This window comes from Myxocyprinus asiaticus, chromosome 47 (genome assembly GCF_019703515.2).
Source record: "Myxocyprinus asiaticus isolate MX2 ecotype Aquarium Trade chromosome 47, UBuf_Myxa_2, whole genome shotgun sequence".
Taxonomy (NCBI): Eukaryota; Metazoa; Chordata; class Actinopteri; order Cypriniformes; family Catostomidae; genus Myxocyprinus; species Myxocyprinus asiaticus.
The window spans coordinates 4100889-4115384 of record NC_059390.1 but is presented as its reverse complement, the minus strand read 5'-3'; the positions used below and the strand labels follow the sequence as shown (position 1 = coordinate 4115384).

The 14496-nt window shown below is 37.8% G+C and overlaps 1 protein-coding gene across 18 annotated transcripts in view; it reads right to left on the bottom strand.

The window, feature by feature from the left end:
- LOC127436504 (pleckstrin homology domain-containing family A member 5-like) overlaps positions 1 to 14496 on the bottom strand; it is a 206292-nt gene that overhangs the window by 14834 nt on the left and 176962 nt on the right. For 6 of the 18 annotated variants that reach the window (XM_051690708.1, XM_051690711.1, XM_051690716.1 and 3 more), the window contains 9 exons: positions 12319 to 12769; positions 11613 to 11687; positions 9163 to 9282; positions 7979 to 8032; positions 6834 to 6914; positions 1493 to 1558; positions 479 to 559; positions 230 to 379; positions 41 to 142 (listed from right to left, as the gene is read on the bottom strand). In XM_051690708.1, coding sequence (XP_051546668.1) covers positions 41 to 142; positions 230 to 379; positions 479 to 559; positions 1493 to 1558; positions 6834 to 6914; positions 7979 to 8032; positions 9163 to 9282; positions 11613 to 11687; positions 12319 to 12769 — 1180 coding nt within the window. The remainder of the gene's footprint in view (positions 1 to 40; positions 143 to 229; positions 380 to 478; positions 560 to 1492; positions 1559 to 6833; positions 6915 to 7978; positions 8033 to 9162; positions 9283 to 11612; positions 11688 to 12318; positions 12770 to 14496) is intronic. The other 12 variants (XM_051690709.1, XM_051690717.1, XM_051690727.1 and 9 more) reach the window with 8 other exon arrangements.

Sequence of the window (14496 nt, the reverse complement as noted above, 5' to 3'; positions counted from 1 at the left end):
ATATATATATATATATATATATATATATATATGATGAAACCTGTGGGCTCCCGAGGGCTTCTAGCTGTTCAAGCAGGTTAGTCTTGGCCAGTGTGACGTCAGCTTCCAGCCGCTCATACTCTCTCCAGCTGCGCTCCAGTTCCTGTGAGCAACACAGCATTATGAGCGAGTCGTTATGAGTGTATTACATCAATCTAAACCTCAAACACAGGCTGTGTGTGACACATACAGCGTTGACGCGTGACACCTCTCTACAGGTGCTGAGGAGGCCGCTCTGAAGCACATCTCTCTGTTGTATGATGCTCTGAACCGCCGAGGGATTCTCAGAGCTCATCTCGATCTCCTGACTTGCTGACAGCAATGCCGTCTCCAGTGTGTGCTGTGAACAAACACATGCAGAAATACATTGGTGACTGAGGTGTTCCAACTCTAAATCAAACACACACACTGCATGTTCAGTTTAGAGGGGTTTCAGTACCTTTTCTCTGTGGAGCTGCTGTAATTTCTCTTCTTGAGTTCTCACCACTTTGTCTTGTTCACAAAGTCGACTTAACTTCACCTGAAACGGTAGCAAAACTTTCAACCTTTAGCCATGATGACTATATTAACAACCTCCTGACTCCCCCGTTTGAGTCTGGTTAAACATCTAATAGCTTTTTTAATTGTTACAGTCACCTTTGGCTTGTTTACTGGGGGCTTTAAGTCATTAAGGCATGTTTGTTTTGTAAAGCTGCTTTGAAACAATATGTATTGTGAAAATAAAACTTGTCTTGACTTGACAATATAGCATGGTCTCAATTTCCTTCAATCAAACATCACGACTCAAAGATAAAGCCAATAATTATGACCAAATTATGGGTAACTGAAAACTCTTGAAAATGCTTTAAATGGGGGGCCTGGGTAGCTCAGTGGTAGAAGACGCTGGCTATCACCCCTGGAGTTCGCTAGTTCGAATTCCAGGGTGTGCTGAGTGACTCCAGGCAGGTCTCCTAAGCAACCAAATTGGCCCGGTTGCTAGGGAGGGTAGAGTCACATGGGGTAACCTCCTCGTGGTCACTATAATGTGGTTCGTTCTCGGTGGGGCGTGTGGTGATTTGAATGTGGTTGCCTCGGTGGATGGCGTGACGCGCTATGTCTCCGTGGCAACGCGCTCAACAAGCCACGTGATAAGATGCGCGTGTTGACTGTTGCAGACGCGGAGGCAACTGGGATTCATCCTCCGCCACCCGGATTGAGACGAATCACTATGCGACCACGAGGACTTAAAAAGCGCACTGGGAATTGGGCATTCCAAATTGGGAGAAAAAAAAAAAAAAAAAAGAAAATGCTTTAAATGATCTCAGAGCAGCATTTATTCTTAATTTGCACTCAGATTGATGCATAATATAATTTTTGTATTAACAAAAGTATCTGCTCATTATTTGTGTGTGGATGGCAGCACAGATTAGAGTAATGAACAAAATAAAACTGTTTATAGTTTAAAGATACTTACATCAATATCTAGTTCCTCTGGTCTGTACATGTATGTGTTGTCTCTGTACTCCACCGGACTCAACTGCTGAAATTAGAGGAAATTAGATGTATAGATACTATATACTCTTCATATCACAGGTTATATAGGGGTGACTGTAACGAAACCTGTTAAGAAAATGTCCTGGTCATATTTAACCCCAAAATCAATACTAAAAAAACTATTATGACAATAATGCCTACATTTAGGACCATTAAGAATTTTTACATTATTTGCATGACCTTTAAGTTACATTTTAATTTGTTGTTTATAAATATGTTTAAATTAATTAAATTGTTATTATTAATAATAATACCTAAAACTTGAGTGATTGATTACTGCTTGATTACTTGCATTTATGATTGATTATTGTAGGCCAACCCCATCACTGCCATTACCAGTATTTATTTCTGTTAACAGGCCTGTTTTATTGGTAGCAAGTCAAGTAGTGTGTAATAGAACCAAGACTACATTCGGTATGTCTAACAACGTTCAACAATTGACAACGCTTATCAAAACTACATTTAAATACAGGCGTCATTTATGGGCGTCACTTTTTTCTTTGGCCAATTTTGTCTCCACCACTTCCTGAAATAGCTTTCATCAGGTTAGTGTCTAATGCAAGTTTCAAACTATGTTTGACTTGACAGTGTCCTAAAACTCTGTTTCATATGAGACACAACCACAGAGAGATGCTACAAAAGCATTCATCTGAAGCATGCTCATAGATACATTTTTAAAAAGCCCTTGTAGTATGTCTATCTCAGACAGACTGACGAATTGATTTGCAAAATGGATTGTTGTGAACTGTAGGCCAATGACAGGCTTACTCAATGACATGGAAATAAACAATATACAGTATCTGCATATGCTGTAATTTATTTTTTTAAATAATCGATTTATAGCCCACCTTATAATTTGTTTCTTTCAATTTGAGTAAAATAGGACCAGGATGTTTTGTTGACTGGTTTCTTGAGAACAACCCATAGAGCTACAGTTAAAGCAGGTCTAGATTATGCTTTGACTTAAACCATGTTCTGTGTTTAAATCAATAAAACAAGCGAACATGGATCAAGCCATTTGAAAAGGCTGTATAGAGATGAAATAGTTTTATAAATTATACATACATTGTCATTAGGGGTGGGTAAAAATATTGATTTTCCAATGCATCGTGATCTTCATTTGAACCATCTTGATATCGATTCTTAAATCCCAAAATCGATCATTTACTCTGTGCAACCCCCCCACTACAATGACAGGAAATCACTCGCATTTGCAACAAAATTTTGCACTATATATTTGGCAACTGGCTGGTAAATGTTCATATTTCACTCACCAGTAATTGTGAAGTATAGTGGTAGAGTGATCAGCAGCGAGATTCTTTCACAGCGTGTTGAGAGTAAAAGTTGTTCTGTGTAATGCGTGTCCAAAGACGAGACTCATGCAACCCATTTGTCAATGAATAAAGTTTTTATATAATACCCTTTCTGTTCTTTACAGTCAGTTGTTGAAAATGTTTTTATTTTTATTTTAATCACACAGAGCACATCTGAGATAAAACCGTTCAAGTCTCTCTCGTTAACATGCGCACATTTATAGACGCTCTTTACAGAAATGCCGGTTTTCTTAAAGAGACAGTACCGGTTTTAGCACGTGTTCAACAAATCAATGTAAATACTTGTAAATAGCACAAATCATGCAATCAAACATTAAAAATGTAACAAAAAATAACATAAAATAATGTTAATTACTAATTGTTAAAAAGCCATAATATGATCAAAATGATGAAAATCTAATCAAATATAATTAGTAAAACTATTATTTTTGTAATGTACCTAGTTAGAAGGTCTCATGTATAACTAACAGCGTTAGCTGGAAAATAATTTCTTTCATATGTAAGCAAAAGGGACATTATAAATGAAAAATACCCATATGAATCGATACTGATTCGAATCAGAATCGAAAGCTTGTGAATCGGAATCAAATAAAAATAAAAAAAAAGAAATCGGTATCAATACCCAGCCCTAACTGTCATCAAATTTTGGTGGTATTTCTGCCAAATGAAGGTAAAAGATTTTCACAGTGCATCAACAGATTAAATGACCTTAAAATGACTACATAGAAAATCTGCAAATTGCATGCTTGTTTTGTAAACAAAACAATGTAGTATAGATAATGTATGTTTTGCAGTTTGTATAATATAAAAGTGAACCATGGAGCAACAGAGAGAGCTTTATATACAGTTACACTGTATGCAAATTCACTGGGACTGACACCAAACAATCAAAAATAAACATGCACACTCCATTCAAACCATTTTTAGGAAGCAAATGGTAAAGTTTGATGGGAATCATGGGTGTTTTTTTCTATCAAGCACACACACATGTATCTACACATACACTCTTTCACATGCTTCCTAATCCTGATGAGTTTATGGAGCTGAAAATCATCCCATAACAAAAGAAAAACTTCAACACCATCTGCTGTAGATAAAGTAGGAAGAATCACACAACTTTTAAGATTCGTACATGCCCACAACATCTGCTACAGGACACCAGAGGGACATACACACCAGAGATAGAGTTTGGCGCAAATATACAGGAAATGTGCAAGGAATTCAAAACACATATTTTTTTACATCTGGATGAATAAATTAAAGGCCTGTTTTGTTGAATTTCGTTTAAAACACTAATCACGTTTCGGACAAACAGACATAAGGACAAACTTCAAAACGAAACGGCATTTGCTATCCATTTTACTTCTGTAATGTGACATGGAATGTGTTTTAAGAAAGTAAGTAACGTCCATTTTTATGTGATGTTGAATGTCAAGGTGAAGTGTGTCATTTCTGTACAACTAGCGGCACCAAACTGGATTGCATGAATAATGATTGTCACTACTGCATATCAAACTGGGATAGAAGAAGAAAGTAATTTAACATTAAAAACATACCACACTTCGCCTTAAAACTTATCAGTGGCTGACAAGACAAAAGTGACCTCAGTTCCAGACACTGCTCTCTAACAGGTCCTGTAACTCTGCAGAAGCTGAAGAGATGATCCCTACAGGCTTTCTGAGAGAGAGGATGGTGCTCGCCGGTCAGCCATGCACTGCGGTAATTATCGCCCCCCTCGGTCGAGTCTGTCAGCGGTTGATTTAGCGTGACTAATTAAAATGCTAGGAAAAAGCCAAAACTATGTTGGAGAGTCCTCAAACACTCAACTACAGGCCAGCAGGGAGACTGGAACTAGAGTGAATGAGCAAAAGAGCGAGACAGAGCCAAGGACTCAAACTCCAGACACCTCGCTTGAGTAAAAAGAAAGAGGGATTCTTAGATTGGGTCTCTCTGGCTTCTCAAGAAACTCTGAATGGACTTAAGGATTTTTTAAGTTTTTACACCACAGTGAAAAGAAGCCAAGTAAAAAAGTTGGACTGACTGATCTTAAAAACAGAAAAAAATCTAAGCTGAAGTTGACTTACAAGGACAAATGAGGTTTTGAAGAAAGCGGAATCAACAACAAATTAAAGGCCGTTTCAAATTAGCCACATCAACATTCCTGAATGCGTTTTTGCATCCGTCTGCGCTGTTTATCTTTTCAAAAAATGCGCTAGACAGACGTCTTTGACCATTGTGCCATGTTTCACTATTTTTTCAGCATCTCACGTAGGATTGCAGCTTTTTTAAACGTTGTGTCAAATTTAAAAGAGCTTCAACTTTTAAGACACGACTTGAGACTTGCATTCTGTTCTATTCGTTGTGTTAACTTTTCTTGTAAATATGTGCTTGACAGATATTTTTTATCGTTTTTGCCATGTCTCGCTGTTTTTTTAGCATATCATCCAGAAGTTGTTTTTTTATGCATGTCAAGTTAAAAAGAACACCTTTAAAAAAATGTGTTTTGAGAAAACTGTATTATATTCTATTTGTTACTTTTAGATTGTTTCTTTCTTGTTACACGTGCTAGATGGACGTCTTTGACCAATGTGCTGTCTCTCGCTATATTTTTTGCATCTAACAAAGGAGTGTCACATTCTTTAGACGCCATGTCAAGTTCAGAAGAACTTCAACCGTTGAAACGCGTCTCAAGACACCTGCATTCTGTTCTATTTGTTGTGCGGCCTAAATGCCTATCTGCCTTTCTTGTAAACGCGCTACACAGACGTCTTTGAACATTGCGCCATGTTTCTTTAGCATCTTGCACAGGAGTGCCACAGTTATTTCTTTTTTGACAGTGTCAAGTTTAATAGAAAAACCTTTTGCCTTGAAACCCCTGTGTTTTGTTCTCTTCGTTGTGCTTTCTGGCTTTTTTTCCCACAAAAATGTGCTAGACAGACGTCTTTGTCTGCTGTGCTATGTCTTGCGATTGTTTCAGTGACTCACGCAGGAATGACACATTTTTTATACTCTATATCAAGTTTAAAAGAACATTAACTTTTAAAAGTGCATCTCAAGACACATGCGTTCTGTTTAATCGTTGACCTGTCTAGCTTTTTTTTTCTCTCTTGTAAACTTGTGCTAGATGGACATCTTTTACCACTGTATCACGCTATATATTCAGCATCTCACGCAGGAGTGCTGCATTTATTAGACGTTGTGTCAATCTGAATAGAACTTCAACTTTAAAAAACATCTTGAGGCCCGTTTTATTCGTTGGGCTGGTTTAAGCTTTTTTTTTTTTTTACTCTTGTTAACGTGCTAGACGGACATCTTTGATTGCTACGTCGTGGTTAGCTATTTTTTCAGTGTCTCACAGTGTCTTATACCTGAGCTAAGGTTAAAAGAACTTCAATTTGTTCAAACACATCTCAAGACACCTGCAGTTTGTTCTACTTGCATCTAAAAACACGTTTAGCTTTTTTTAGCAAAAGAACGTGTTCAGTCTGAATGTCCCCTTAAAAGTGCATTCAAGTCCTGATGTGAGTAATGCAAAAGGGCCTTCACACAGAGTACACCCAAAAACATTAACATCATGTTTTGAAAGGCTTTGTAAAACACACTGGTCTCCACACACTCTGAAAACTGTGCTAACACATGAAAGCTGGCATGATGGATGAAGCCATTGCTAATGAATGCCACATTAGCACCAGTGGTTGGTTGGGTAGCTATGATTCGCACAGCTGTGCGGTGTACGAAACGTTTAAGCCATGCTAATACCAGTTCAACTTCCAACAAGAAAACAACAACGAAAACCAATGGGATGTGCAGGAACGAAACCGACACAGGATGGGGCAGTGAGGGGGTGGAGCTTCCGGGTGGAGGAACAAAGAGGTGGGCCCATGAGACGAGAGGGGAGGAGCATAACCGTGTGTTCCAAGACCTTACTTGCTGGTACAGTTGTGGCCTTGGCGCTGAGTTCTCGATCATAGTGTGAATCATGAAGATTATTGGCTCATTCTCCTTCATCTAGTACGGCGAGGAGGAGGAGTAACAGCCGTTATCACAACACAGCAACATATATGCTGCGTTTTTACAGTTGCAGACCATTACAAACATCACACATGACTGATTTCCTCATCTTTTGTGAATGTTTATGTTCCAGAATAAGGAGCGTGAATAGTCTAGTATTAAAATAAAATAGAAAAATACAATAAATTATTTCTTTATGAGAGAATATTTGCTGGAAAATTGCTTTAAAACATTACACAGTTGAACTTTTTCAAGAAGAAAAGAGCAGAACCCTTTCCTGAACGCAAGACCCAATCAATACATTCAAATGTCCACCAAGATAAGGTCTGTTTGACATATAAAATTGAAAATATTACTGTAGTCTGGTAACACAATCAGAATAACAGGGAATCTCTGATTAGTATAGACCTCAACAGTAAGGATCCAAAACCAGCTAAGTGGAGGCTAGCTAGGTAAATCTACATAGCAAGTACAAATGTGCAGGATGGTCCAACAACCAGTCAACTTGTTTCTTAATTTGATCAAAGCATACAACTCTTAGAACTAGATCAAATCTTATAACTAGAGACGCTATAGTTATATCATAAGAAATCAAAGTTTCCTTGATCTTCTGAGATAAAAAGAGCTTGATGTGCTGTAACTTTCAGAAATCAAAATTTCCACCTGAGTCCTAAAAATACCAATTTTTTAAACTAAGCTGCAAAAACTAACAAATGATACTTTGGACTGATTATATTTTAAAACAAAGTCTGCAAAGAACTGCTATTTTTAAGTAAGACTCTGATCTGAAACTTTTGCAGAACTTTAAAGGGTTCAATACAAGTTAAGCTCAATTGATTAACCAACATTATGCCACAAATGCTGTCAAACTTAAATTGTGCCTGGAATGGTCCTTTAACAGATGCACTTGAGTTGAGCCACTAATCAAATCCTGAAAGATAAACATTTTACTGTTGTGTGGGTCAGAATAATCAGAGAAAGGCTGAGTTTCTGATCTGTGGAGGAGTTCAATAGGCAAAGAAATTAGAAAACAGGAAGTGAGAAACAGAAAAGGCCCTCACCTGGCTGTCCAAGTACATGAGATTCCTCTGAAGGTGATGAGAAAGGATTTCACTCTAGAGAAGCGAAGAGAGAGAATATGAGAAAGCAGTGAGAGAACGAGAGACGTGGGAAATATGGGTTTCAGAGCAGGGGAGAAGCAACAGTAACAGTGCAAAACACAGCTAAAGAAGCCATTCAGTGCAGTCAAAATCAACATCTGCTAAACCTTTCAGCAAAGCTCCTGTGAAACCCAAATTCATCATGCACTATTATAGGGCTGGGTATAAGGGATTGGTCATGATAGTAAAGATAAAGGGGGCTGCCACATGACTCATGTCGGGGGTCAACACACCGTTCCACAGCAGTGGCAAGCACCACTTTGATCTTCACATGAACAGCGCTGCAATGTCTTGATTGGAATTTAGCGCTGGCACTGCCCATGTAATGATTCATAATCTGAATTGTCCGATTAGCATTGGCTTTGAAAGACTTTGAAAGTTCAGTGGCAATGGGGTCAAAGCAGAAATTGTTTAAACTTTTGAGAGTCTTTTTAACTCAACATTTTCGGCAATGCTGAATTGTGGAAGCCCCATAAGAACTGACTATCTGACTGGTGAGAACTACTAATTATAAAAAAAAAAAAATCCCACATATACTGAAAAAAACAAAGCATATTAAGATTGATCATGTGACTCTAATTGGCTCGTTCAAATGAAAATCGTGATTAGCTGATATTTTTACCCAGCCCTATACCTCTACAGGCTAAAAGAAGCAAGACAAATAGTGAATCAGAAATAAAGTTCTTGCATATAACTAGTCATCCACAAAAAACAAACATCTAAAAAATCTAGCTATCAATGAAGATAGCCAATAAATGAGCTGACACTACAAAACATCTGCTAATCATGTTCCGCAAACTGCGTCACTTCATGCTGTAGACGCACAAAACATGATCCAAACCTAGAGGGTTGAAGGGAATTTCAATTGTTAGTAGACAGAAGGGTATATTTATAAGCTACATGTACATTAAATCTTACACTGAAACTTAACACAACTGCATGCGACAGCAATGAACATCACCAAACTAGGAAAATAAAAAAGGGCAGGGTTGAGGAGTGGGCGGGGCATGGTGGGGTGACTGCAAACTAAGAAGCCCTTTCATAGGGGATGCACAGGCTAGCATACGCGATCCGCTCAAGCTGACCTTTGGGTTGGCGGCATCAAGGTTTAGCTGCATTAGCTGCGCGAGCGTGTGCTCACGGAGGCTGTTTAGCTCCGCCTGTTGCCGCCGTAGTTTGATGAGCAGCAGGGTCAGTTCCTCTGGCTGCAGCAGGGGACAGGAGCAGCTGTTAGTGTGGATTGTTGACGGGCAGCTAAAGTGGGTTACAGGAGGGTTGGCTGTTGTGATGATATAGAGGAAGTTTCTTTTGGTGTAGGTTTGGATATGGCCTACTTGGTGTTACTCCCTGCTGAGTAATACAGCTAAAACCAGCCTAAGCTATTTTGGCTGGTCTTAGCTGGACAGCCTGGGAGATCAACTTAAACAAGTTTACACCAGCTTTATCTTCAAGAATAGTAAGACTGCCAGTGTTTGAAAACTGATAAGTTAAGGCCAAAGTATACTTGGCGCGTCCGCGTTGCGGAATGCTTAGTGCACAGTATGCGTGATGTAAATTTCGTCATAATCCAGTCCGCACGCCGGCCAGATTTCTTGACTCGCGGATGCAGTCATCGTCTGTGCCCATTGTCGCTGCATGCGCCGGTCAGTGACTCTACTAAAAGAGTATCACAAAGAAGTAATGGGCATGCATCAAACGCGTTCATACTCGCTCGCGGTCAGAAGAGTATATTAACAAAGGCAACGCGGTCGACCAAGTATATCTGGGCCTTTACTCTGATAGCATCACTGCTGGATAAAACCATGTTGTATCAGTCTAGGGCGGTCTAGCAAGTCAAATAGTTTGAGCTAGAGTATGGCTACCCAGCTCCACAATGTTCCAGCCAGCTTACCAATGTGGTCCACCAGCCCTTACCAGGTTGACCTCGGCCCCACCAGCTGGTACACTGCAAAAACCCATGTCTAATATTCCAACAAAAATATCAAAATATTCTTAAAACAAGAAAAAATTACTTAAAAAGCAGAATGGCATTAGATATTGAGTCTGGTTTTCAGGGAAATCTAACAAAATTTGGTGGGGTTTATGCTTATAATATGAAAAAGATATCTGCCAATCAGGTTAGAAAAATAAACTTGTTTTCCCTTTGAATCAAGTTTTTTGTTCTTACCCTAATTCACTTTTTACTTGTTCTGCGCAAAACACTTTACTATATTTTGTTAAGTTTATATGAAAACAAGGCAAAATATCATATGTCAGTTTGTTTCTTAAGTTAATGTGTCTTGTCTTAAGAATGTTAATGTATTTTTTTACTGGAAAGCAAAACAAAAATACCCAGTTTGAAAATATATATTTTTTTGCAGTGTAGTTCAGTTCATCAACTACCTAAACCAGCTTGGACAAGCTAATAAATCTAATACAAGCATAAATGCCCACATTTCCACTAGCTAGAAACCATGTAAAACTAGGTACAGAAGCTGGTTTTGGCTGGTTTTCCAGCATGGATAGCTAGATAAAGCCTGCCTTGAAGAACGCCTCCGGGTTTATGTAACATCATACCGAAACTAGTTCAGCTAACCTAGTAAGCCATGCTCAAACAATGGGACCCTGGCTTTCGATTGTCTTGGAGGTCTTGTTTGTCATTTCATTTTGGTTTATAATAATCCAAATAAAGAAGCAATACAATGACAAATAAACAGCATATTTGCAAGAGCGTAGAAGAAGCTCTGCGCTATAACATAAGGTTTAATTTGCCAAATTGAAATCCATTTCCATGCACTGTAACAAAAAACAGTTTTATAAGAGGTACCTTGTAATTTCCTGTAAATGCACATGGAAGAGTTTAATATTTCTTCAAGTGACCAGAGGCATTTTCATTAAAATGCTCTTTCCATGTTAAGGACTGAAGTACTTAAAAAAAAAAATAAATAAAAAAAAAATAAAAAAAATAAAAATCAAGAGTGCAATAGAACAAAAGCTTAAGGTTTATATAATAATTGCAGTTTTTTGAACAGCTTTTCACATTAACACTTGAGCTTCGTACTGCTCTCACGACACACAAACACACACACACACTGATTTTTTTTGTAAGTAGCTGCATGACGCATTTAATTCAAGAGAGGACCACAGACATAAAGCTTGAATAACAATTTGTTCTTAAATGAAATAACCTGACAGATAAGTCCATACAAGGCTACAAAAATCATTGGTTGAAACTAATTTGTATGACAGTATTAGAATGTATTGGAACATATTTGTACATCTGCTAACTTTTAAAGTTAACCCATTTACTTCTGTAATGGCACAAATATCTGTGTGAAATTTCTCTATGTACATTTCTGAGAATTCTTATTGAGAAAAAAAATGGACTATTTTATTTCACCTGGAATTGATTCGATGGTGATAAGTGGCCATTTAATACTTCAGTGGCATGAAATTTAAAGTGTTCAGAGTTTGAAAGGTAAGATCTGGATCTATTAGTTATAAACTTTTTGAACACAAGAGGAAGTGTTGGGTGGAGATAAGAGTGAAAGCGTACCGTTTTTCCTTGTAGAGACTGTGCAGTGATGTTCTGTGATGGAGGCACGGTTCTGCGTTCAGGAGGGTACGGATACTGATAGAGAGAGACAGGAAAGCAAGTGAGAACCGCAGAACAATAATGACCACTGGAACTAAGCATTCTGCTTAAGTTAAAACTTTAAAGCACATAGCACAATACTATTTTGTAACAGTCATTTGTAATTAGTGGATTTTAAACAATAAAGAAATGTATATTCTAGAAAAATTTATAGAATTAAAAAAAGAACATTTGTATTTAACTAGATCATATATCGATATGTTAGCCAAGCTGTTAAATTAGCCGATATTTGGGCTTTTTAAGATTATGGTCATTGGTTGATAACTCTAACCTCTTTTTCACAAGTTACCAATTACTTTCCACAGAAATGTATGTATCGTGATGTACTTCGTTATTGCTAAAAAATGTCAAGAATATCGCAATTTAAATTTGAGCTTATATTGTCCACCCCTAATATAAGCCATTAAAAATCCATATCGGTCAACCACAAATACTAAAATTCTACATAGTTTATATACTATATATACTACAGAAATTGATATTCACTATACAAATTACTGTGACTTTTCCAGGCCTGGAAATTACAATTTTAAAATTCTCTTCTATTCTCAGCTTTTCCATAACTGTGGGAACCCTATATGTGACATATACGTCAACCTTGCCCTACCTTAGAGAGGTGTGGTCGGTGCCGACGTTCTATAGTCACGTCCCCATGAAACACCGGTGACGAAACCTCAGAGCGGGAGTCTGGATTAAGGGGTTGATTAGGAGAGAAGGTGTGGTAGCCAGACAGGGATCCATGAGATGGGGAGGTGGGGAAGGACTCTGCGATCTGTCCCATGGTTTTGGGGCTGGGCAGCGTCCCATACCCAAGCCGGCTGTGCGCTTGCCTCTGCTGCCATTCGTATAGTTGCCACATAGTGTCGTCACGTATGGAGCGCCTCTTCTCTGCTGTTGTAGGCTGTAGTGCCCGGTCGTACACTGATCCTGCAACACTGCAGATGCTGTCCGGCCGCAGCATGTTGCGCGGGAGCGTGCGGTAACCCTCGGGATAGCGTGGCACGATCTGTGCCCGGTGGCTGGGCATGTTTCTGGGCAACGTTTGGTAGGAAGTGATGCTGAAACACACATAGTAACTGGCATCACAAAATTGCATCAAATCTTTGAAAGATAATATTTTAGAGCCAAGAAATGTATATTTTAGAAAAATGTATAGAATTAAAAATGAAGAAAATATGGTAACACTTTAAAATAAGGTTCCATTTGTTAACAATATTAGATAAAATGAACTAACAATGAACACTACTTTTACAGCATTTATTAATTGAACTTTTTAACTTATGTAAATAGCAAATGTGTTATGCATGAAATTATAACAATTTTGCCCTAAATTTCAAAAGTATGTTTTATTTTTTAACTATTTTTCAAGATTTAAAAATTTCAATTTCGTAACAAATTTCATTAATTTGAACTGTGTAAAGTTTAACAAAATTAAATTAAGATTTTAAGATTCAAAGCAAATCAATTTGATGGAATTTTGTTATGAAATTAAAATAAGTAAATCTTAACTTTTTTTTAAGTGTATTGTTATTGTCTACTTGTAACTTCTTTTTTTTTTTTTTTAGCAGCCGGGAGTTAAAAGCATGTAAACAACACATGGGTTTTATAATACAATTATGCTAATAAGGCCTGACTTTGACTTTGTGATGATTTCCTGTTATGCAGCAGAAGTATATGTATTTGTATATGATAAAAGAGTTGTGTGCTCATTCTCAACACTACTGTTGCCTACACAAAAGCCTTCACCTCTCCCTCCATTATAGAGAGCGGCTGATCATTAACTGCCTCTAATCGTTAATTGCTTGTTGTCTGCAGGGCATCTCAGAGACAATTAAAGACTGCATGCATCAAAGTGCCTAAATGTAGGAAAACACAGTCAATCATGAAAAAGAATGCATTTTAATCATTTAATTGCAAGACACAGTCGAGAAGGCAGAGACCTCTGAGGTGGGACAGACAAAAGGTACAAACATATGTTTTAAATGATCTTCTTTTCATGTTATGTTAATCAGAAGTTGCATAATAGTTTATCTAACATATCTAATTGTTCTCACAACAAACAAGCCAAAAAAAAAACAAAAAAACATTAGGTTTGTGCCTAAAAGCAATTTGCTTTCATAAATTAGTGGGGTGTCAAAGTGTACCCTATTTATGTAAAATGCATGTTGTAATTGGTCCATTAGAAATTAAGGCCCTTTGCCCAAGGACACTATTTTATTTCAGGACACAGAAAGCTGTGGTTTTAGTTGTAGCGTGTTGGGTGATGGATTGCAAGGGAAGACTATCTAGGCCAGAGTGAGTCAGTACAGATTCTGGAGATCGTACCGTGGCAGAGTTATGAGTTCACTGCTTTTTCAGGAGCTGGTGAGCTCACCTCGCACCCTTGGCACATTTACAGTCATCATTAAAAGATTTGGCGCACACAGCCTTGTAGCAACAGAGTAGAAATCAATAAAGAGCTTCAAGAGTCATGTCTCTATTTGCTGAAAACAAGAGACTCCAAATAGGGCTGGCCAGATGCAGAAGACTAGCCCAATGACCTTCCATGATACCAAATTTATAACTGATTTGTGGTGTTCGGATGGGCAGAATTTAAACTATAAAGCTAATATAGTTTTCCAATATCATGTTGTGAGTCTACATTTATAATAAAAATAAAATATTTAGGTCAAGTCATCTTCAAACTTGTAATTTGTCACACCACATGCAAATGTGGAAGTGAATCTCTTCATGGGATTGAGGTTCATGTTAACTGAGAAAATCTGCATTTTATACACAATCTACC